General features: G+C 56.1%; 1 protein-coding gene across 1 annotated transcript; it reads left to right on the forward strand.

Annotated features, from left to right (window-relative positions):
* The first annotated feature begins 20291 nt into the window (after nt 1–20291).
* Nucleotides 20292–21650, forward strand: POU3F1 (POU class 3 homeobox 1). The gene has a single exon (XM_028113563.1). It carries the CDS (start codon nt 20292–20294, stop codon nt 21648–21650), a length of 1359 nt encoding a protein of 452 aa, XP_027969364.1.
* Nucleotides 21651–21916: the final 266 nt, after the last annotated feature.

The following is a 21916-nucleotide window of genomic DNA, read 5'->3' on the forward strand; positions in this document are numbered from 1 at the left end:
CGGGCGGGTAGGGGTAGGGGGAGCCGCGCTCTTCCTTCTCCCATTTGCTTTGTGCGTGTCCAACACTCCAGGCCAGACACGGGCGCTCCCTCCATTTTGTTGACTGTCATTTCCCCTCCTCAGAAACACTGCCTGGGGTCCTGCAGAAGCTGCAGCCAGTGGAGAAAATCCTCTGGTCTGGGAAACAGGAGACCCGGGCTCTGGGACTTGGGAGGCCACAGAGGGTCAGAGGAATAACACAAGCTTTGATGTCAAAGCTGAATCTGAATCTTGGCCCAAGCCCACCTCCTGTGTGACTTCACAGAAACGACTTCACCTCTCTGAACCTCTGATTCTTCATCTACAAAATCAGAGACTACTAAGGAACTGCTGAAAATAAACAAAAGGATAAGTGTTAAACTGCTGCTGGTTCACAGTAGTTACTCAATACATGGCAGTGGGGCAGTATTATTTCTATGACCATGAACTTGGGCAGGTTTCTTTCTTCCGTGAGCCGTTATCTTCACATCTATACAATGAGGAGGCTGACCCAGGTGATCTCCGAGAACCCTCCAAGTGCCGGTGGGATTTCCATGACTACAGGGTAAGACATCCCAGGCCAGAGATGGGGTCTCGGATGCCCCCAAGACACCACAGCCCTCTGGTAGCCCCCTCTCTGGAAATGCTATCCCTGCCCCCGGAATGTACCTGCACTAAGACCCAGGATGTCTGGTGTCTGGTCCACTCTGACCTCCGTTTCCCTAGCTATGATGTAGGGACAGCAAGGCTGTCTTAGCTCCCTGAGGAAGGGGTGAGCAGAGGGCAGGTCCAGGAGGGGAGAAGAAAAAGCCAGAGTGTCCTGGGGAGACCGAGGCAGGCTTGATTCTGAGTCATCAGCAGAGAATCACAGTGAGCTCAGGGCTTGGGGGATCACCAATCCTTTCCACCTGCACTCACTCATTCATTCATTCTGCAAATACTCCTGGAGCCCCCTCAAGGTTTTGGTAGCAGCTCTCTGCCCTGATTCCTCCGTCTGCCTTCTGTTTTTCCCTCTGACGCTCCTTCGCGAGCTCCTTTCCCTCAGCTAGCCCTTTAAAGGAAGGGGTTCCCTGAGTTCTGTTCTTAACCCTTTCTTCTTCTCACACCCACTCTCGCCGCATCTTCCCCTCCCCCCCCCAGACTCCTCTCTCCCAGACCTCCTTCCCCAGAGTGGATTTCCCTCCAGCTCCAGACCCGTGGATGCAACTGCATCTCCATGCTCATACTTCACGGGCACCTCAAACTCAGCAAGACCCGAGTCCAACTCACCGTCCACACCAGCCCCTCCCTAATCTGGTCTCTCTGTCCTCCCGCACCTCCTCTGAGCCCTACGCACACCCTGGGCTTCAGCCTCAGGGCTCCCTCCAGCTCCACCCAGCTCCCCACAGCTGCCTGCAGACTCACCCGAAGTATTGCCCATAGAGAAGCAAAGGTCATTTCAGCCCTTGGTTCCAAAAAGCCAAGGGAACCCTGGCCTTGGAATCAGAAGATAAAGGTTCAAGCCTCGGCTGCGTGCTTCCTAACACTGCCGCCCAGAGGGCCTCACAGAGCCTCCGCTTCTGCAGATGGGGATGACAACACACCTGCCTCGTGCTGCAGGGTCCTCATAAGGATTAAGTGATCAGCTGCGGAGGACGCATTTTAGCATGTGCCAAGAACACATCAACAGGCATCAAGTCTGATGATGATGATTGTGGCAGTGGTGGTGAAAGTCTACTCACTACCAAGCCTCAGGCTGGAAACACAGAAATAAACACAGACCTAGTCCTCGAGGAGCTTGCAGTCAAGCAGGAGAGGTTGTCATACAAAATAATAATAATAATAATAATAATAATAACTATAAAGTAAGCAATGAATGCTTACACACTTGTAGGAACAATGAGCCATTTGGGTGCTCAGAGGAGGGTAGAACTAACTCTGCCTGAGAGTCAGGGGCTCTGCACAGGGAGAGGGCATTTGAGCTGGGACCAGAGAGATAAGGTAGGAGTTCCCAAAGCAGAGAAAAGGCAGACCAGCATCCCAGGCTCCAAAGTCCCACTCATTCTGAACAAGGTGCCCCTTGTAAGGAATGCAGAGGATAGAGATACTAGTCAGAGCCCAGAGAGCACTCTTACCCCCATCGTGGTGGGCAGGTGGGTGGGCAGGTGGGCCAAAGGCAAACTCAGCACAGCCTGAGCTGCCCCAGGTACCAAAGCAGCAGAGACCCTTACAGGGTGGCTCACCCGGCAGAGGGCTCTGCAATTTGCTCCAGCCCCCATGTTGAGTTTCTAGGGTTCCTCTCTCCCTTCTGCTGTCTTCCCAAACCCAAGGTCTGTGAGGTTTGGTCTCCTCACTCACGGCCACAACCTGCTCTCTGTGCCCCACGCTCAGCCCCAGGCACCGTGCAGAGCAGTGTCCTAGCCTCGCTGCACAGTGCTCTTGCCTGAGCCCTGGGAAGACCACACCCCCTATCCCTATAGGCTCATTGCCCTCCACCCCTGCCCCAGGGTCTCCTATGCACCTGTGAGCCTGGATGCACAGGGGAGGGGACAACCAACGGCAGCTGAGTCCCTGTGCATGGAAGCCTCCAGCACTCAGAAAATCAGAGATGCCAGAAAACCAGTCTGCTGTCTCTCCACAACCAGCACCCCCCCCAACGTGACAACTGCGTTTCCTGAGCGATGGGACCAAAGGGGGAAGAAAGAGGCTTGCAGACAGAACCTGGAGTGGGCAGAGTGTAGATTCTGGCTTCAGACAGTCCTCAGCTCTTCCCAGCTCAGACCCTGCCTGGCTGTGTGACTTTGGGCACAATTTTATCTTTCTGGATCTCAGTGTTGTCATCGGTAACTTTCAGTCACTCGACCAAGATTCATTGACCATCTATTCTATTCTGGGCCTAATTCTAGGAACAGGGGCTATTTTGGTGAATAAGACAGACCAAGTTCTGGCTTCATAAGGTTTACGTTCTTCTTTTTTTTCCGAAGATTTTCTTTACGTATTTGAGAGACAGGGAGAGAGAGCACAAACGGGCAGAGGGGGAGGGAGAAGCAGGTTGCTGGCTGAGCAAGGAGCCCGAAGCGGGGCCTGATCCCAAGACCCTGGGATCACAACCTGAGCCCAAGGCAGACACCTAACTGACGGAGCCACCCAGGCGGCCTCACAAGGCTTACATTCTAACTGGGAAAACAAACAACCAAAATGTAACCAATTGAATAAGTAATGTAATGTTACATGAGGGTAAATGCTCTGCCCAAGGAATTAGAGAGGAACTGGCAGGCATGTGTTTTAGCCAGGGTGGACAGAAAAGGCCACCCTGAGAAGGAGAAACTAGAGAAGAAATCTGAATCAAATGATGGAGTGAGCATGTGAAGAGCTGGGAAAATCACTCTTGGCAGCCAGAACAGCAAGTGCAAAGGCCCTGAGGTAGGAATGAACTTAGTAAGTTTAAGGAGTTTCAGGGTGGCCAGTATAACTGGAACATGGGAACAAGGGAGAGGATAATAGGAGAAAAGATCTGCAAGGAAGATCTTTTCAGAGCCCTCAAAGCCATGGTAAGCACTTAGGTTTCACCCTGTGTGAGCATTTAAAGGTTGCAAGCAGAAGAGGAAGATGACCCATCCAAAATTTAAAAGGATCCTTCTGGCTATTATGGCAACAACAGACTCTGGGGCAGCACTGTCCAGTGGAAATACTATGCAAGCACACATGTAATTTATAATTTTCTAACTGCCACTTACCAAAAAAAAAAAAAAAAAAAACAAGTGAAATTAATTTTAGTTATCTATTTTAGTTATCCAAAATATTATCATCTTAATATATCACCTATATTAAAAAATTATTAGAGGGGTGCCTGGGTGGCTCAGTCGTTAAATGTCTGCCTTCGGCTCAGTCAGGGTCCTGGGATCAAGCCCCGCATTGGGCTCCCTGCTCCGCAAGGAGTCTGCTTCTCCCTCTCCCACTCCCCCTGCTTGTGTTCCCTCTCTCGCTGTCTCTCTGTCAAATAAATATATAAAATCTTTAAAAAAAATTTATTAGAGATATTATATATATATATATATATATATATATATATATATATATTACACCAAGTGTTTGATATCCAGTGCGCACTTTGTACTTGCAGCACATCTCCATTTGGACTAGTCACATTCCAAGTGCCTACCAGCGGCATGGGGACAGTGTGAGGGACAGTGGAGCTCTAGAAGGTCAGGAGTGAAAACAGGACGGCCAGGTAAAAGGCAACTGCCAGGTACAGAAAGGCAGGGCTCAGAACTGAGTGGCAGCTGTGGAAGGAGCTAGATCACTGGGCTCAGTGCCAGGGGCTCCTCCTTAGAACCTCAGTGACCTCTCCTCTGATCACTTAGAGACCCAAAGAGGCTAGCCCCTGGCCCCCAATGACAGAACCGGGGTCATGGGTATGATCCTGGAGCAGTTGTCACCTCTGAGATAGTCCCACCCTGAGCAAGCACAGCCCCACTGCCTGCAGATGCCGCCAAGACTGCTGGGACCTGTCCGGTCCCCTGGCCCTGGACCCCAAGAATGGGGGAGAAAAGAGCCTTGAGTCCAGCCTAGGAACTAGACACCGGAGCCTAGGGCTCCCTCAGCCTAGAAGCAGCGTGTGGCTGTGGGCCGCCCCCTTGGCCTTGTCTGCAAAGTGAGGGGCTTGCAGAGCACGAGTTACAGGGATGCGGGGCAACACGCGAGACCCCTTGCTGACCTAAGGAAGTAACTGCTCGCCTCACGTGTGTGCACCTCTTAGACGCAGGCCAGTGCCGTCTCACCAACCTGCAGGAGCGGGTGTTCTTCTATGGATAACAACAATAATATTCAGGATAGCGAACACTCACGGGCCACCTTGTGTCAAAATCAGCCTCTTCGAACCTGCTGAGCACCTCCCCTGTGCCAGGTGGCACGCTGGGGCCCTGGCCCTTGAGCTTACCCACAGGAAACAGGTTCCCTGTGATTTCTCTCCTGGGGGTGGGGAGAGAGTGTCTGCCCAGGACGGAGGCGGCTGGACGGTCAACCCCTGCCGCTCCTACTCCTCCCAGATCTACGCAGACACCCTCACACAGAATCCAGCCTAGTCCAATGGGGATGAGGATTAAGACAAAAATAAGGCTGTTGGGGAGTGAAGCTAAGTGGCGCCCAGGCTGGGGCCTAATAGTTAGACTGAGTGCCACGGGTCAGATTCCCTGGAAATGCTCCGAGACTATGAGCTTTGCATGAAGGCGATTTGCCGTCCTGTACTCTTGGGAACAAGAGCAAGACAGGGAAGCAGCACTGGGCAAAGGGAGAAACGCCCGGGCAGTGCACTCACACCACGGGAGCTGGGCTCATGGGGAGCTCTAGAGCTGGGATGGCCCTTCACAGGCGTCCCAAGTGGAAGCAAGGGGACCTGACCTTTGCACACCAACTGACCAGCCACTCGATGCAGGCTGCCCTCGGGGAGGGGGCATAACTTTGGGCAACGTGCCACCAAGTCACCAAAAGCAATTCTCAGAGACAGATTCAGCCAGCAGCCATCAACAGCCCACATGACTACAGTCTGGCAGCCTGGGGACAGGAGACAGAGGACAAGAGAGAGAGGCCTCCTGACCTGGACGGCTTCCTCCTCCTTGGACGAGGAGCAGCAGTGCCATGGTAGCAGGAGCATCAAGCACCAGGCAGCCAAGTCCATAAATGGCCACTGAGCACAGCCAGGGAAGGTTCGGTCACCAGAGGGACCCGGGCCCAGCAAGGGGCTCTGTCTCTAAATCCCCACAGGGTGGGGGCCCCTCCTGGCCAGTCCTCAGGTCCCCATTCCAGCTTTGCAGCTCCCCTCCCCCCCTGCTCCCCACAACAGAACACGTCCCTGCCCCCATCCAAGTCCTTCTCAGCGGGCTATTGTGAGGCTTGAATGAGTTTAAGCAAGTGGAAAAGTTTTGTTCGCTGTTGGTGCTATCCACATGGGAGGGGGCTGTTATTAAGCTCTACACTTCCTGCCTTTGGAAGAGCTGTTCCCCTGGGCCTACAGCTTTCTTCCCTTGCCCTGGCCTTCCCTCCCCTGGCCATTCTCTTAGCCCTTCAAATCTTCCTTCTCCCACCTGATTCTGTCTCGGTCTTTCTCTCTCTCTCTCTTTGAACCTCAATCTCTATATCCCTCTGCCTCTCCGTGTCAGTCTGTCCTCCTTTGGGTCTTTGTCTACGGCCCCTCCTGCCACAGTTTCACCTCCAACCAGGGCAGCTCAGAGCCACCCCACAGATGTTTGCTGCCCATCTCTCCAAGCCCAGGTCTGGGGGGAACAGGGGCCGGGGGTGGCTTCAACTCTTGGTTCCATAGCAGCTCCTCAGCTCAGAGCTCAGCCGGCCACCTCTCCTGAGTCCCCGTCCCCCCACTCAGTACCTGCTCTTGCCGACAGGGCATCCAGCCCCTGCCCCTGGTTTCCCAGCCTGATTGTTTAACTACAGCAGTGTGGAGAGGCTCCACAGCGACACAACTTTCCCACTCCCAACGCCCGGTGCTGGCAAGGGGCCAGCAGCTCCTGCAGCAGTGCAGGCAGGCCGCCAAGCAGCAAGGCCCCGCCCCTGGAGCAGCACAGCCTCCTCCAGGCTGGGCCACAGTGAGGGTCACAAGCCTGGCCCAGCAGGGGTAGGAGCAGCATGCAAGATCCCCCTTCCCCAGGGCCCCAGGGTGCCCAAGTCTGGCAGCTGCTGACAACCCCATAGCCAAGACAGAGCTTTTCCTTCTTGGCACAATAGAAAAGGGAGCCCCACTTCCCAAGGAGCTTCTCTAAGGACCAGGTGGGGAGAGGAAATAACATAAACAGAAGGGTCACAAATGTATAAACACTGAAAAGCTCTCCAACAAAATGAAGCATAACTGAACCAGTGACTATGACAGGCATTCAGTATGCAGTGTGTCAGGTAGATGGGTGGGTGGGTGGATTGATGGATGGATGGATGGATGGATGGATGGATGGATGGATGGATAGATGGATGGACGGACGGACGGATGGGTGAATGCGGGAATAGGTGGATGGATGGACGGATGGGTGAGTGGATGAACAGGTGGGTGGGTAGGTGGATGGATGGATGGGTAGGTGCCTAGGTAGGTGGATGGACGGATGGGTGGGTGGAGGAACAGGTGGGTGGGTGGATGGATGGATGGATGGTTGGACAGACAGACAGGTGAACAGGGGAATAGGTGGTTAGATGGATGGGTGGGTGGGTGGGTGATGGATGGATGGGTAGGTGCCTGGGTAGATGGACAGATAGGGGTGGGTGGGTAGATGAGTGGATGGGTGGATAGGTAAAATGGATGGAGTCATAGTTTGCAGGTTAGCAAGCCCATCAGTATCAGACCTCCCTTTTCCTTCGGCCCACCCAGAAAACTCCCTTTGCCAGATTTCTATATTCACTAAAGACTGACTAAAGCACCAGACTCCCTCCTGGGCCTCTGAATTTCAAACAACTTTTCTATTTCCTCTACCTGTCCCTTTTCCTATGGGAGAGAGCGAGGAGCCCAGATCACAGACACAGGGTGGGTGGGTGGTCAGGAACTAAGAGGCTCACTGTGGCTGAGGCCTGTACCCTGACTATCTTGAGGAAAGGACAGAGGAAGTCAGGTAGGGTAAGCACCACCCATGCAGCCTCCAGCAGAGTTAGCAAAGCACAGGGAGTGTTTTGGGACAGGGCCATCAGACGGCAGGAATGGCACCTTGTTTTCTCCCTGCCAGGAGCCTCAGCCCCAAGCTGAGAATGGGCTCCCTGAGCAGAGCCCCGAGGACAAGGCTTGAGCTATGCAGGGGGCTGGAGGGAGCCAGGACCTAAGCGGTGGAGGGGGAGGACAGGGAGGATGTGGCTGAGAGCCCCAGGGAGAGGAAGTTCTGAGGCAGGCCTAGCTGGATGGGATTAACGGAGGCAACTCACCCTCTCTAGCTGCAGTCTGCTGGGAAGCTTCCAGGAGGCTCTGGGCCTGACCCTGAGCAAGGTCCAGCCAGAACCCGAAAAATTCTGGAGCAGAGATGTTCTCAGGACCACCCTGCCTCACCCACTGTGGGGATCCTGGTCTTTCTGGGTGGCAGCAGCTAGGTGCCCCGATATGGCTGGGGGATGGGAAGCGACTGGAGGAATCAAAAGGAGCCCAGCTGTCTCCCCAGGCTTCCCCAACCCTTGTGTTGTTGCAAAGATTAAAAAAAGTAAGATATGTAAAATGCTTAGAAACAGAGTCTATGCTCAATACGTGTTCAGCCATCAGTACCTAGGATGGTACCTGGCACAACGTGGGCACTACATATTTGTTGAGTTGATGTATAAAGGAATGTAGACCTTGAGGGCGTTATGCTAAATAAAATAAGTCAGACAGAAAAAAACAAAAACCATATGGTTTTGCTTATATGTGCAATCTAAAAAACAAAGCAAATGAACAAACAAAACTCATAAATACAGAGAACAGAATAGCAGTTGCCAGGAGGTGGCAGCGTGGGGGGGGGGGGTGGATGAAATGGGTGAAGGGGGTCAAGAGGTATAAGCTCCCAGCTATAAAATAAATAAGTCATGCACAGCATGATGACTATAGTCAATAATATTGTAGTGCATATTTGAAAGTTGCCAAGAGAGTAAATTCTAAAAGTTCTCATCACAAGAAAAAAAAAATTGTTACTTTGTATGGTGATGAATGGTAACTAGACTTGTGGTGATCATGGCCCAGTGTATGCGAATATCGAATCATTATGCTCTCTGAAACTAATATATACATATTTTTTTAATTGAGACATAATTTAAATATATATGTATAAAAGAAATTTTCTGTACTCCCCCCCAAAAAAGGTATGAATGAATGAGTGAATCTCGCTCCCACTTAGCTACTCTACTTCAAACATTAGAAGATATAAATCAATATTGTCTCTATAGCTACCAAGGAAGATGTACACATTAAGCCCATTCCAACCCCAGGGCCTTTGCACTTGTTGTCCCTTCTGCCAGGAGTGATTTCCCTCACATCTTCACATGGTTCACGCCCTCACTTGATTCCAGTCTCTGCTGCTGGAAATGAGAAAGGGCCCTTATCATCGTCCGCTCATAGAGCTCCCCTCTTCCCAAAGTTGTCTTTCCTTCCCCCGTCAAGGACTCTCACCAAGTACACACACACATACATACACACATCTAGGCAATCCTAACAAGAGAGTTTCAGTGCCCCCACCCTACCCAGAGCTAGAACTTGAGCCATAGGGGCTCTGGCCTGGCAGATGATCCCTCCCATGCACTGGTGACCATTTGTGTCCATGCAAGGGCGCACCCAACTCACAGAGGAGGTCACGCTCTGTCCCCAACCACACCTCCCCTCCCAGTTAGCCTTGGCAAAAACCATGGTAGCATGCAAACAGTAGAGTCCAATAGACCAGAATTTAAGAATCCTTGCTCTACTACTCTACCACTTGAGGGGAAAGAAAAAATCTTTTATTGAGCACTTACTGTGCGCCAGCCTCTTTGTTAATCTCCCTACACACTTGAGCTCATTTAACCCCCACAACAATTAGGCAAGGTAGGTGTTGTCTTTATTTTACACCTGGCTGAGGCAAAAGAAACTGGCTAAGTGCTAGGACTATGGAATGAGGCAGAGCTGGGTTCAAATCTGAGCTCCTCCACTCACTTGCTGTGTGGCCTTGGGCAAGTCACTGCAGCTCTGTGTCTCTGCTCCCTCCTCTGTAATGAGGAGATAAGACAGTCACTGCCTTTGATCCTGCTGAGGATCAAAGGAGGTAATGGATGAAAGTGCCGCATGGTGCCAGGCATGCAACCTTCAGTGAAGGTCGGGGCCTGCCCTTCCCTCCTTATCTCGCCAGCTCCCCTGCCAAGGTTTGCAGGCTGGGACTGGTCTTCCCCGTGGTGCCAGGCACAGGGCTGGGCACAGCCAGCACACAGAATATTCTTGCTGATTGGCAAATTTTCCCAAGGCCTTGATTGCAGAGAGCACTCCCTCTCCAGAGCACCCCAGCAGGGACTCTTGCCCTGGGCAGCACCAGGGGGAGGAACTCTGGAGTGAGTCCCCCTCCTACCTCTGATCCTCTGCCTTGTTTAGAAGCCCTCCACCACCATGTGTCCCACCCTGAAGCCCAGATCCTGCCCTGGTTCCTCGGGTCTGAGTTCCTACCTAGAAAGCTTGGCTGGCACCCTGGGTTCTCCAAGACGGTGGCCACCCACAGGCTCGCCAGTCACTCACCCCAGTGCCTGGAGCTCTGACCCTGCCCCAGCCCCTCTGCTGGACCCTGCTGTGTGCTGACAAACACCCCCCACTCCTACCAGCTGCCCAAATCACCCATGCCAGAACCCTGGGCTCCCGTCTGCCCACAACTCAACCCTCCAGCCGCCACCCACCTATCCACAGCTGTCACTTTCATCCTACCCAATAGCCCACACGTGCACACTCCGAGCCTACAGCCAGTCCCCACTAGCCACGCCCTCGGCAGGACCCAGAAGCCCGGCAGAAAAATCACTGAGGCACCTTGACATGAATCAAAGACACTCATAAATAAATATGTGTAAATCACATGTAAACCAAGGTGGGAATCTACATCTTTCATTGCTGGGTCAGCATCTCCCAGTCCCAGGGAGGCTGCCTGTGGCGCAGGGGCTTCGGAACGAGAGCCCTCTCATCTAGGGGTCCACTGAATGATCCCAGATTCATCATCTGAGATTCTCGAACTTCCAAGTCAGGAATATCAACCACCATTTGCTGAGTGCCTACTGCATGCATTCTCCCAGACGTTAGCTCCTGCAGACACTGAGGCAGCGTGGGAAGTACTTAAAGTAGCACTGGGCGCCCAGTAAGCACCCGCCACATTTCGACGACAATCACTAATCTCATCTTGGAACTTCAGTTTCTTCTGAGGGCTTTGGTGAGGCTGCAATGTATGAACCCAGGTAGGAGCACTTAGCACAGTTTCTGTGCATAGTAAGCACTCAATAAATCTTCGCTATTATTAAATAGCATGTGTCTATGCAAACACGTTCTGGAAAGACATAGCCAGTAGGAGTAGTTACGAGGGGTGAGGCAGAGAGATTAACGAAGGGCTTCCACTTTCCGTTTCATGTATTTCTGAGGTAAAGAATTTTTACAAAAACATGAGCCTGTATTGCCTTTATCATCAGCAAAAACTATAAAGATGTTCCTATTTGGTGGAATAAAAGCTACCAAGGCAAAGACCCTGTCCTGGGAGCTACCTCCCCACCATTCTGCACCTCTCTCCACTCCCCTGGGAATCCACATCCCTCTGAACCTGGCAGGTGCCAGGTAGGTTCGACCAGGGGGAACAGTTTGCTCTGGACATAACATTTATATTCATAACACCTTATATGACATCCCCTGTCTGGCAGGAAAAGCGAAACTAGGAACCCTGGAATTTTCCCGAACACCAGCTAAGCCTGGCCTTGGTTCTCCCACCTGCCGTCAAGGATGGGGCCCAGGGCAGGGAACTCCTTGCTTAGATTCAATCCCGTCTCCATAGTCCACGGAGAGGCTGTTACATCTGGATTCACCTTTGCTGCTCTTGTCTGCTCCCATCAGCAGCTGCTGTGTGGGATCTTTGGATCCCATACATCTTTCCCCTGGTCATGGATAGAGAACGCTGGGCAGGACCAGGCCCTTGTCCCAGGGTGCCCTGGGCCTGGGACCCAGCACCCCGTGGCTTGAGTCAGCTCACCAGGTACGAATAAGAAGATACGCCCTCTTCTCTGAAGCCCACTTCTTCTAAAACCAAAAGCCAGTGTCTACTTCCTTCTGATACTAAAAGCCCGTATCCACCATTTCCAAGTCCCCACCCCACCCCCCATTTACAAAAAGAAGGAAATGAGATCACAGTGGCACACCCATGTGCTCATTTAGCAGATGTTCTTGACTGGTACCACTACAGAACAGGGACTGGGCTGGGTGCTAGAGAGACAGAGATGAAACAGAGCCAGCTGCCCCCAGGATCTCCCAGCCCCGGAGGACAGACAGACGCCCAGAGGGGAACGATGGTGCAGGCCCAGAAATGCTACCGCCAAGGTGGTCTGCACAATACAGTATGGAAGCAGGGCCGAGGTCAGGGTTTCCTCTAGAGTGGGAGCAAGAAGACTTCCCAGAGCATAGGACCCTTGAACTAGGACTTGAAGAATGGGGCAAGAGGCATTGCATGGAGAGAGAACTGCACATGCAAAGCTAGGGCACCCTAAGGGCCCCGTGTGTTTGTGAGAACAGAAACTCCATGCTGCTGGATACAGAGGGTAGGCGGAGGCAGGACCCCTGGGGACTTTGGACCTAACAATGTATACAGTAAGGAGCAGTGGAAGGCTTCTCGGGAGACAAGTGACATGTCTGAGTTGTGTCTTGGGGGAGCACTCTGACGTGACTCAACACAGGGACTGGAGGAAGGGAGACTCATCCTAGACATCCTAGACCAGTCGCCAGACTTTCTGACTTACCCATTCCCCTTACACATTCTTTCAACATTACTCTCCTGGAGCCACTGAGGTGTAGGCTTTGGCTCTCCCTTAAGGTGCCCAGAGCCAAGAGGCCATAGGGCCTACAAATGGAGGTAGACTGAGGCACTCTACCTAAGGGTCCTTGCCTGGTCGAAAGGAGAGCAGGGCCGTGAGTCTGCCATATACTCTTTTCTCAGCTACAAGCCAAAGTTGAGGCTCGAGGGTGATTTTATCTGTGATGACAAGTCCAGCCCCAGGCTCAGACAGGTATTATTCCGGGCTCTGCAGACATCCCCAAGTCAGACAGATGTCCAGGGCTCAAACAGACATTGCCCCCAGGCCAGGAAGATGTTGCACCAGGCCCAGGCAGATGCTGTGCCAGGTTCAGACACATGTCCTGGGCCCAGACAGAAGCTGTCCCGGGGCCAGATAATGTGCGGGCTCAGCCAGGTGTCCCAGCCTCAAACAGATGTTGTCTCTAGCCCAGGCAGATGCTATCCTAAGCTCAGACAGATGTCTGCCACCAGACATACATAAAGATGCTAAGAGGTCCCTGGGAAAATATAATTCCTAAATCCTCCTTCGCCACTTCCACCCTACACCTGCTACCCTCAAGAAAGCTGAGGACGGCCAGCATGGAGCCCGACCAACTCTCTCCGGAGCCCGCAACTTGTAACAGCCAAGGAGCCCTACCATTCTGTCCCTGCCTCGGACTCCAGGCAAGTCTATTATGTGGAGGGGAGGAAGGCACATAGAGCAAGGCGATGAATGGGACACAGGCACATGAGTACAGGGTATCTGTGCCATGGCAGACAGTCACACCCAGGCTCCCCGAGCTGACTACAGGCAGACGGGGCTGGGGGCGGGGGGCTAAAGGAAGGAGTGGGTGGATGTGAGGACCAAGCCCACTAAGTCTTACTTCTAACCTACACTCTGAGCCTGGCTGGAAGGCAAAAGTCCCATGACCTCATCCCCATACTCCTATCTCTGCCCAACACCCTAAAACTGTCATTACTTGCTCATTTGAGGGTAATTACTTCTCCAGAGCTGGGAAGCATTAGGCTAGAGAGAGGGGAATAGGAGGCTGGCCCAGTGTGGGCATAAAGTGGGAGACCATCCCATTCATCAGCTTGGTCTTCCAGCTTGGCTGGAAGAATGACCCTCCTCCCAGAGCCTTCACAGGGGCACCCCAGATCAAGGAAGGAAAGAGATCTTTCCCCTCACAACCACAGAGCTCCTGTCAGGAGCTAGAGTTGTGTGTACTTCAGCTGTGCAGAAGTGGGGGTTCAGGAACAGTGGGGTGCTGGATGTTCCTGGTCCATGGGTGGAGGAGGCAGCTTCTAGAGGTGGAATGGGGAGAGGTGTTTCAGTGAGAGCTTAACCCCCCCATCTGCCCCGGAAGGGGGGTGGCGTGGCTGGGGGCTCCCTCGGGACTCAGTCACTCGGAGCAGAGCTGGGGACCAAGCGGTTCGTGAATATCTAAATTAGCCTTGAGCCAACCCCCAGCAGGTGAGGTTGGGACCTTCCTCCAGCTCTCTAGAGCTTCCTGGAAGCTGAGAAGGGTGAGGGGTGGTCTTTGAACCCACTCTCAAACAGAAACACTTTCTGACACAATTACAAACACTAATGCACACACATTAACACCAACCAAGCACAGGGACCCTAACACAAGCACACAAATACTTTAGGGACATCTATGAAGTACAAACACACGAATGCATGCAAGCCCACCAACATACAGTCACCACACACACAAGCACACCAAGCCCCACACACACTATTGTAAACACTGTACCACACACAAACACAAGGGAACCCCCTTCCTCCCCTGCACCCCACACAAGCTGCCCACTCCCCACCTCCAGTCAGGGCACAGAGTCAACACCTGGGGTCTAGCAGGCACCTCACTCTTCTGATGAAGATGACAAAGACTTCAATTATCATTCACTGCTCCCACCCCACCCTGTGGTGGTGAATTTTGCAGCCATCCAGATAAAAAGTGTGTTTAAAAAAAAAAAAGAAAAAAAGAAAGAAACTCAAACCCAGCCCCAGCCTTTCAGAGTGATTAATCCCCGCTAATGATTTAGCGATTTGCAGAGAGCGTGTTCTGCATAACCGGAGTGTGGGCATTAACCCCATCCCAGAGGCTGCCGGTCTGCTGAAACTGAAAGTAAATTTTAAGAGCAATTGACCACCCCTAATTTGAATATTCTACTGATGCCCTGGGAGGACCCCCACCCCCACCCACAGGCTCAGGGGCTGAGGCAGGGGGAAAAAATGCAAGGGAAGGTTCATCCCTAAGAGGTATTTCACCTTCCATCCCTCCTTCCCTTCCCCCAGACTGAGAAATAGAGACCCTTAGATTAAATTGGTGCGGCTGTTGCTTCCTCCTTTGCCACAGGCAGCAGCGCCCCTCCCGCCCCTCCCCTCCTCTTCACCAGGCTCCTGGCTCCTTCATAGGCACCTGGAGGGGTTGAGTACAGAGGGTAAGAGGTGAGGGCTTGACAGCTCAGAAGAGTGCTCCTATCCCATGTGGGAGAGCTCTCTGGATGGTGGCAGGCACTGTGAATCTGGCTAGCTGGCCCCAACCTGCATGGAGGCAGCGGACAGACACGGGACCCCAGCACTGCCCCAGGTGGGCATCTGTGACCACAGGACCCTGCCAGACTCTTTCCCAGGAAGAGCAGGGTGTGGGCGTGGTTGTTCCCGACACCGCTGAGCAAGAACTGGTTGGGGAGCAGGCAGGTTCCGCTCCTGCTCACACAGCCTCTTACTCACCCCAAGCAGCCGGGGCGAAAAACCAAGTCACACTTCCCAAATTTCCATCGGGGCAGTGATCTCATCTCGCCTTCACAAGCAACCCACCAGGGACCACCCTGCCCAGTTTACAGATGAGGATACTGAGGCTGAGACTGGTCCGATGTCATCCAGCAGGACTGAGTCTGAGCCAAGAGAGAACCCAGGACCCTTTGACACTCTGAAAATGCAGGATCCAGGGCGTGAGGAGAAGACTGGCTGTGAGGGCTGGCCTCGTCCTGTCTCCCACTCCCCGCAGGGCCTGTCTCCTACCCCCAAACCCTCAAAGCCCATGCACACAGGAGGGTACCCTAGGACCCCTGCTCCCATAGTAACCCTCCCCACAGGCCCAGATCTGCCTCTCCTCAGCTTCTCTTGGCAGTCATGACTTAACAGTAAGGAATCCAGGGGGAGGGTCCCGGAGCCTGTGTTCCCCCCAGCAATGAAAGGCCTTAGGTCTGCAGATGCACCTGCTCTCAGCGTTTCCTGAACTCCAAGTACCCACCGACCGGACTGACAAGACACAGCACAGGGACTCAAAGGCCAAGGCGGGGGAAGCAGCCAGCTCCAGCCACCCCCTCTTCCTCCCTCCCAGGTCTTGCTCAGTGTGCCGATGTGCTGGCTTGCCCGTCTGGGGTGTGTGTCTGGAACACTACAGTCCACATGTGGCTGCACGGGTGCTGATGGCGAGTGTGCTTGTCTTGTAGAGGCCATGTCCGAATCTCTCAGGCGGGAGTGTGAACGTAGATCACAGAGTTGGTGTCTGTGACTCAGGGCTTTGCAGAGAGAACACGTGGGACTGGAGTTCATCCCTGCAGAGCCTCCCCTGCCGCCCCTCCGGCAGTGTAAACCCCCACAGGGAGGGCCCCATCTGCTGGAGGCTCGGTGACCTGTGTCAAATGAGCAGGCGCTCGGTCACACTCCAGAGCCTGGAGGAGGCCGCACTGCTCTGGGAAAGCCGGGGCAGCTCCAGGGTTGGGGGCAGGCTGAGCAGGGGCCCCGCTGAGGAGGGAGGCCCACGAGTCTCTGAGACTGGCGGCGGCCTGGCTGGGAGCTGCCCTTCACAGACAAGGAAAGTGAAGAAGAAATAATAAAAATAAGAAAAGAAAGGGTTTCCCTGCTTCCTTGGGACCCGCACTGCTGCTGAATGGCACGGGCCAAACTCTGAGCTGGGCATGGGCCCTCCTCTGCCTTCTGATCTGTTGTGTGGGATATATTAGTTCCCTGGGGGGGATACTTCTGTATGTCTCCGTGATGTGCAGGCTTGGCCTCTTTGTGTCTGAGCACTGGGGGAGAGAGTGTGAGTGTGTTGGTGTGTTCACGTTTGCGAAGACCAGGGTGTGCCTATTTGTGGGAACTGGCCTGCCAGGTGAGAGCTTCCATGCTTGTGACCCCGGGGCCTGCAGGTCTCCTGTATTTCTGTGTCATGAAGGAATGTCTACTCGAGCCTACTGCAGCCTGTGTGCATGTTCTGGGCGCATTTCCTTTGGGACACATGTCTGTTTATCGTTGTGTGTCTGTTTGTATGACTATGAACTCCAGCCTAATAGGATGACTCCATGTGTCCCTACTGTGCATCTGGATGTTTGTCCCTAGGCTAAACTGCATGTCTGTATCTGTGTGTTGTGTGTGTGAATGCACATCCATCTGCATGCCTAAACCATTTGGCGTCTGCGTGGGTCAGGTGGGCATCTGAACGCTATGCCCCAATTTCTCCCCGCCGGCTCTCTGAGGGTGGGGCTCCCAGAGAGAGGGGCTGTTGAACTGCAGGCATCCCTGCCAATGGGCATGTCACAGCCCCCGGGGGTCCTACCCAGAACCTCCAGGAGCAGAGGCAAGAAGGATGTCAGGACCTCTGGGGGGAGCCTAACTCTCAAATACAAGAAAATGTTGACTCCAGACTAAATCCATGCATTGTAGAGTCTAAACTTCTAAGAAAGGAATGCTACCCTTCCCTAGTCCACACTGCCAGCGCCGAGGCAGTATCTAACACTAGAGCTTTGGAGCTGTCCTGAGAAGCAGGTATTGCTGTCCTGTTTTTAAAATGACAAAACTGAAGCTACAACCAGCAAAATAGCCAGCCAAAGTCACAGGGCTGCCGGCAGTGGGGGCAGGGGGAGGGGGGGTGGAGACTGGGAAGGAGCCTTGCTGGCTGACCAGCTGGTAACCTAGGAGTCTGGCTCTGCTGCAGACACCTCTCAATTCAGCCAGCACACACCTGGGAACCCGGCTTCGGAAGCCCCAGCTGGCCCTGGCCTGCCCCCAGAGAGCTACCAGAGATGGGGCTGTGGGTTCTCTCTGCTGTGACAGCCAAAGCCACTGCCCCACCGGCACCCGCCCCCACCCCACAGCAATGGGAGCAAGCGTGATGAAGAGTGGGACCTTCATAGGTTCTGCTGCCTCGGACAAGCTCAGTTTCTTCATCTCCGCCCTGGGGATAATACTGTCAGGGCCCTTCTACAGGGCTGAGGTGCGGGTAAAATGTGAATGAATGCAAAAGCACTCAATAAAGCATCGTGCTCATGGATCACTGTTCTTCAAATCTCAGTGGCCATTCAAAGGCTGGACATCGTAACACCTGACCGCTGTCCAGACACTTCCCTTCCTCCAACGGGAACTGAGAGATTCATAGAATCAGACCATCACAGCTACAAGGGACTGAGAGGTCAGCTCCTCCAAACCTTCACAACCTCACTCGACGGATAACGAAACTGAGATTTGTTTAGAAAGGGGGAGTGACATGCCCGTTCACCGGGCATTCACAATAGAAACAACCAGAGTAAAAGCCCTTCCTGAGAGCTTTCACCCCCCATTATCTCAGATCACCCACTGACTCCCCTCAGTGAGGCAGGTGGGCTGCCTACGGTAATGTTAGTCCCAATTTACAGGGAGGAAAACCAAGAGCTACAGAGACTAGACCAGAGTTATTCTTGCCCAGAAAGATGGTAGCAGGTCCAGGTAGGAAGCCCAAGCTTCAGTGTCATGCTGGCCTGGTTAGGGCTGGCGAGAGAGGAGTCTTCACTACAGAATTCCCACCTTGGCCCTACTTCCTGGGCCTGGGGAAGGGGCCAGGAAGGCAAGTGCTTTACGATCTTATTGAGGAAAGGTGACGCAAGGTGACCACATCTTGGGCCAGAGTCCAGGAAAGCCAAGCATCCCTAGCTGGGTTCAGACACAGAGCTCCATCGCAGCTCTTGCAGCAAGGTTGGTACCCAGGAAGACTGCTCAGGACAGTGGCCAAAAGCCACACAAGGACCGTGCCTTGTCCCACTCCATCCCTTGAGGGCTAGCCAGAGGCTGGTCTATGGGCGTTCAGGGCCTGGAAGGAGCAATCTGTACCCAGGATGACCCCTGTCACTGTGGACTCTACCCCAGCCACCCTGAGGACCAGTCCCACTGCAGCTGCCATCTGAGCCCCCATCACCCTTATGCATTCACTGAGGCTCTATTTACAGTCCTAACTTGCCCAGTAGGGTCTAGGTGGACCCCCAGCTCAGTTCTGTGATCTGAGACTCCAGGGCCCATACCTCCAATGGATCCACTGGAGGTAAGACCAAAGGGGGGAAAAAAGAGGTGAGCTATCAGCTGGAAGACTCCCTGGGACTCAAGCCTCAGTGCAGGAAAGAGGTAGAGGTTACAGTTTGCTACACTCGCCCTCCAGCCCAGTGTGGGGCTTAGAAGCACAGAGTAGCTGAGCTGAGGTCCCAGTCCACTCAGGATTTTCAAGGAGTCCTCAAAGAGCTGGGGAGAAGAGGAGATCCCCGAATTGCACACCTCACCTTTCTAACAAGGCTTCCTCCATCTCAATTCCCTTTTCAGCTGCCCCCCTCCCCCGCCCCCGCAAGTCCGTTAGGCTCCAGCCCAGAGCTCCAGGCGAGGCTGGACAGCTCCCGGCCTGCACGCAGGATTTCTGGAGCCGCCCTTCCCCAAGTCCATGCCACTCCTCACCGGGAGCAAGTTTCGCGTCCGGGCGTGACCCCGTCATGACCCCGGCCAATGAGCCGGTCACGCAAAGGGAAGGAGCGAGAAGGCTGCGGCGGCGTGGGACAGATACCCGTGGGCCCAGTATGTCCACCACCCCCGTCGGCGGCGTTTTCCCCGGAACCTCGGTCTGCACCTCGAGGTCCTCTCCCTCGGGAAGCCTGGAACGCGGCCTGGTTACGAGAGCTCCCGTCTCTCCGCAGCATCGCCCGCGCGGTACTCACCTGGTCGGCGGAGCCCAGGAGAAGGGGAACCCGCATGAGGCAGGAAGCCAGGGCGGGTCGGGCGTAGGTCGGCGGAATTGCGACGCTGGGTCTAGAAGGAGAAGAGGGAAAAACGAGACCGGCCAGGGAGGCGCGCAGAGGAGAGCTCGGTGCCGGCTGGAAGCCGCGGGAGGCGAGGCGGCCGAGGAGAGCAGCCGCGCCGGAACCGAGCCGGGACCCGCGCCGCCTCCCGCTCGCAGCCGCCGAGACCGCGGGAATCCCGGCCCGCCGGCAGCGACACTGCGGAGGGAGGAGCGCGGGGCTGAGCTGCTTCTCGGAGCCCGAGCGCCTCCCGGAGCCCGCAATCCCCGCCGCCGCCTCTTGGCCGCCCGGGCAGGAGACGGGCGGGAATTCAGTTCGCGTGGAGTGTGGGACCTGCCGGGCTCCGAGTCTCCTGCGCCGGGGGTAAGCGGGGCCCACGCAGCCAGGACGAGAGGGGGTGCGGTCCCAGTGCCACCCCCGCGCCACTCCCCACGTGGCGGCCGCGCCCCCGGGGCGTGAGTAGGTACGCGGACGGTAGGGGGGCCGTGAATGAAGCCCCAGCGACCAATCAGCTCGGTCGGCGCGCGAGACCCCCGGTAGCGAGGCCCAATGGCGAGCTCTGGGCGGCCCGGCCGGGCGGCAGGCGGACGCGGGGGGCGGGGGCCGTGGCCGGGGGGCGGGAGGCGGCTCCGCGGGCAGCCAATGGGCGGCGGGTGGGGTGGGGCTCCGGAGCGCCGAGCGGGTCGGGGCTTTAAGCCGGCGGAGCGCGGCGGCGGGGCCCGCAGACGGAGCGGAGCGGCGGCGGCGGCGCGGCGCAGGGCGCGGGGCGGCATGGCCACCACCGCGCAGTACCTGCCGCGGGGCCCCGGCGGCGGAGCCGGGGGCACGGGACCGCTTATGCACCCGGACGCCGCGGCGGCAGCGGCGGCGGCGGCGGCCGCCGAGCGGCTGCACGCGGGGGCCGCGTACCGCGAAGTGCAGAAGCTGATGCACCACGAGTGGCTGGGCGCGGGCGCGGGCCACCCCGTGGGCCTAGCGCACCCCCAGTGGCTACCCACGGGAGGAGGAGGCGGCGGCGACTGGGCCGGGGGCCCGCACCTGGAACACGGCAAGGCGGGCGGCGGCGGTACCGGCCGAGCCGACGACGGCGGCGGCGGAGGAGGAGGTTTCCACGCGCGCCTGGTGCACCAGGGAGCGGCCCACGCGGGCGCTGCATGGGCGCAGGGCGGCACGGCGCACCACTTGGGCCCAGCCATGTCGCCGTCCCCAGGGGCCGGCGGGGGCCACCAGCCCCAGCCGCTCGGGCTGTACGCGCAGGCGGCCTACCCGGGGGGCGGCGGCGGCGGCCTGGCCGGGATGCTGGCGGCGGGCGGCGGCGGTGCGGGGCCCGGCCTGCACCACGCGCTGCACGAGGACGGCCACGAGGCGCAGCTGGAGCCGTCGCCTCCGCCGCACCTGGGCGCCCACGGACACGCACACGGACATGCACACGCGGGCGGCCTGCACGCGGCGGCGGCGCACCTGCACCCAGGCGCGGGCGGCGGTGGCTCGTCGGTGGGCGAGCACTCGGACGAGGACGCGCCCAGCTCGGACGACCTGGAGCAGTTCGCCAAGCAGTTCAAGCAGCGGCGCATCAAGCTGGGCTTCACGCAGGCCGACGTGGGGCTGGCGCTGGGCACGCTGTACGGTAACGTGTTCTCCCAGACCACCATCTGCCGCTTCGAGGCCCTGCAGCTGAGCTTCAAGAACATGTGCAAGCTCAAGCCGCTGCTCAACAAGTGGCTGGAGGAGACCGACTCGTCCAGCGGCAGCCCCACCAACCTGGACAAGATCGCGGCGCAGGGCCGCAAGCGCAAGAAGCGCACGTCCATCGAGGTGGGGGTCAAAGGCGCGCTCGAGAGCCACTTTCTCAAGTGCCCCAAGCCCTCGGCGCACGAGATCACCGGCCTGGCCGACAGTCTGCAGCTGGAGAAGGAGGTGGTGCGCGTCTGGTTCTGCAACCGGCGGCAGAAGGAGAAGCGCATGACCCCGGCGGCGGGCGCCGGCCACCCGCCCATGGACGACGTTTACGCACCCGGCGAGCTGGGGCCGGGCGGGGGCGGTGCGTCGCCGCCCTCGGCGCCCCCGCCACCCCCGCCGGCCGCGCTGCACCACCACCACCACCACACACTGCCCGGCTCGGTGCAGTGACCCTGCGGGCCGGGCCCCCGCCGGCGCGCGGCGACGCGCCGCGCGGCCTGAACTCTTTTTGTTCGGTTGCTTTGGATTTTACAAAAAGCCCAGAAACTTTCGAACAAAACCAAACACCCGGACGACCCTCTCTGGCGAGCGGCTGCGTCGCCCGAGCCCCGGGAGAGAGGGGCGAAGATCCGGAACGCGCCAACTCACCCCGGGCATCCTGCCCGCCGCCTGCTCCCTGCCCCCATCCCCTCGACGACCCCCGCCCTTGCCCCCCC

The sequence above is a fragment of the Eumetopias jubatus genome, unplaced genomic scaffold (assembly GCF_037043125.1).
Source record: "Eumetopias jubatus isolate StellerSeaLion01/CBP00866 unplaced genomic scaffold, mEumJub1_p1.0 scaffold_4, whole genome shotgun sequence".
In the NCBI taxonomy this organism is placed as follows: Eukaryota; Metazoa; Chordata; class Mammalia; order Carnivora; family Otariidae; genus Eumetopias; species Eumetopias jubatus.

What these genes read in the sequence shown, in the direction of transcription:
- POU3F1 (XM_028113563.1), top strand. Translation starts at nt 20,292, where the DNA reads ATGGCCACCACCGCGCAGTACCTGCCGCGGGGCCCCGGCGGCGGAGCC.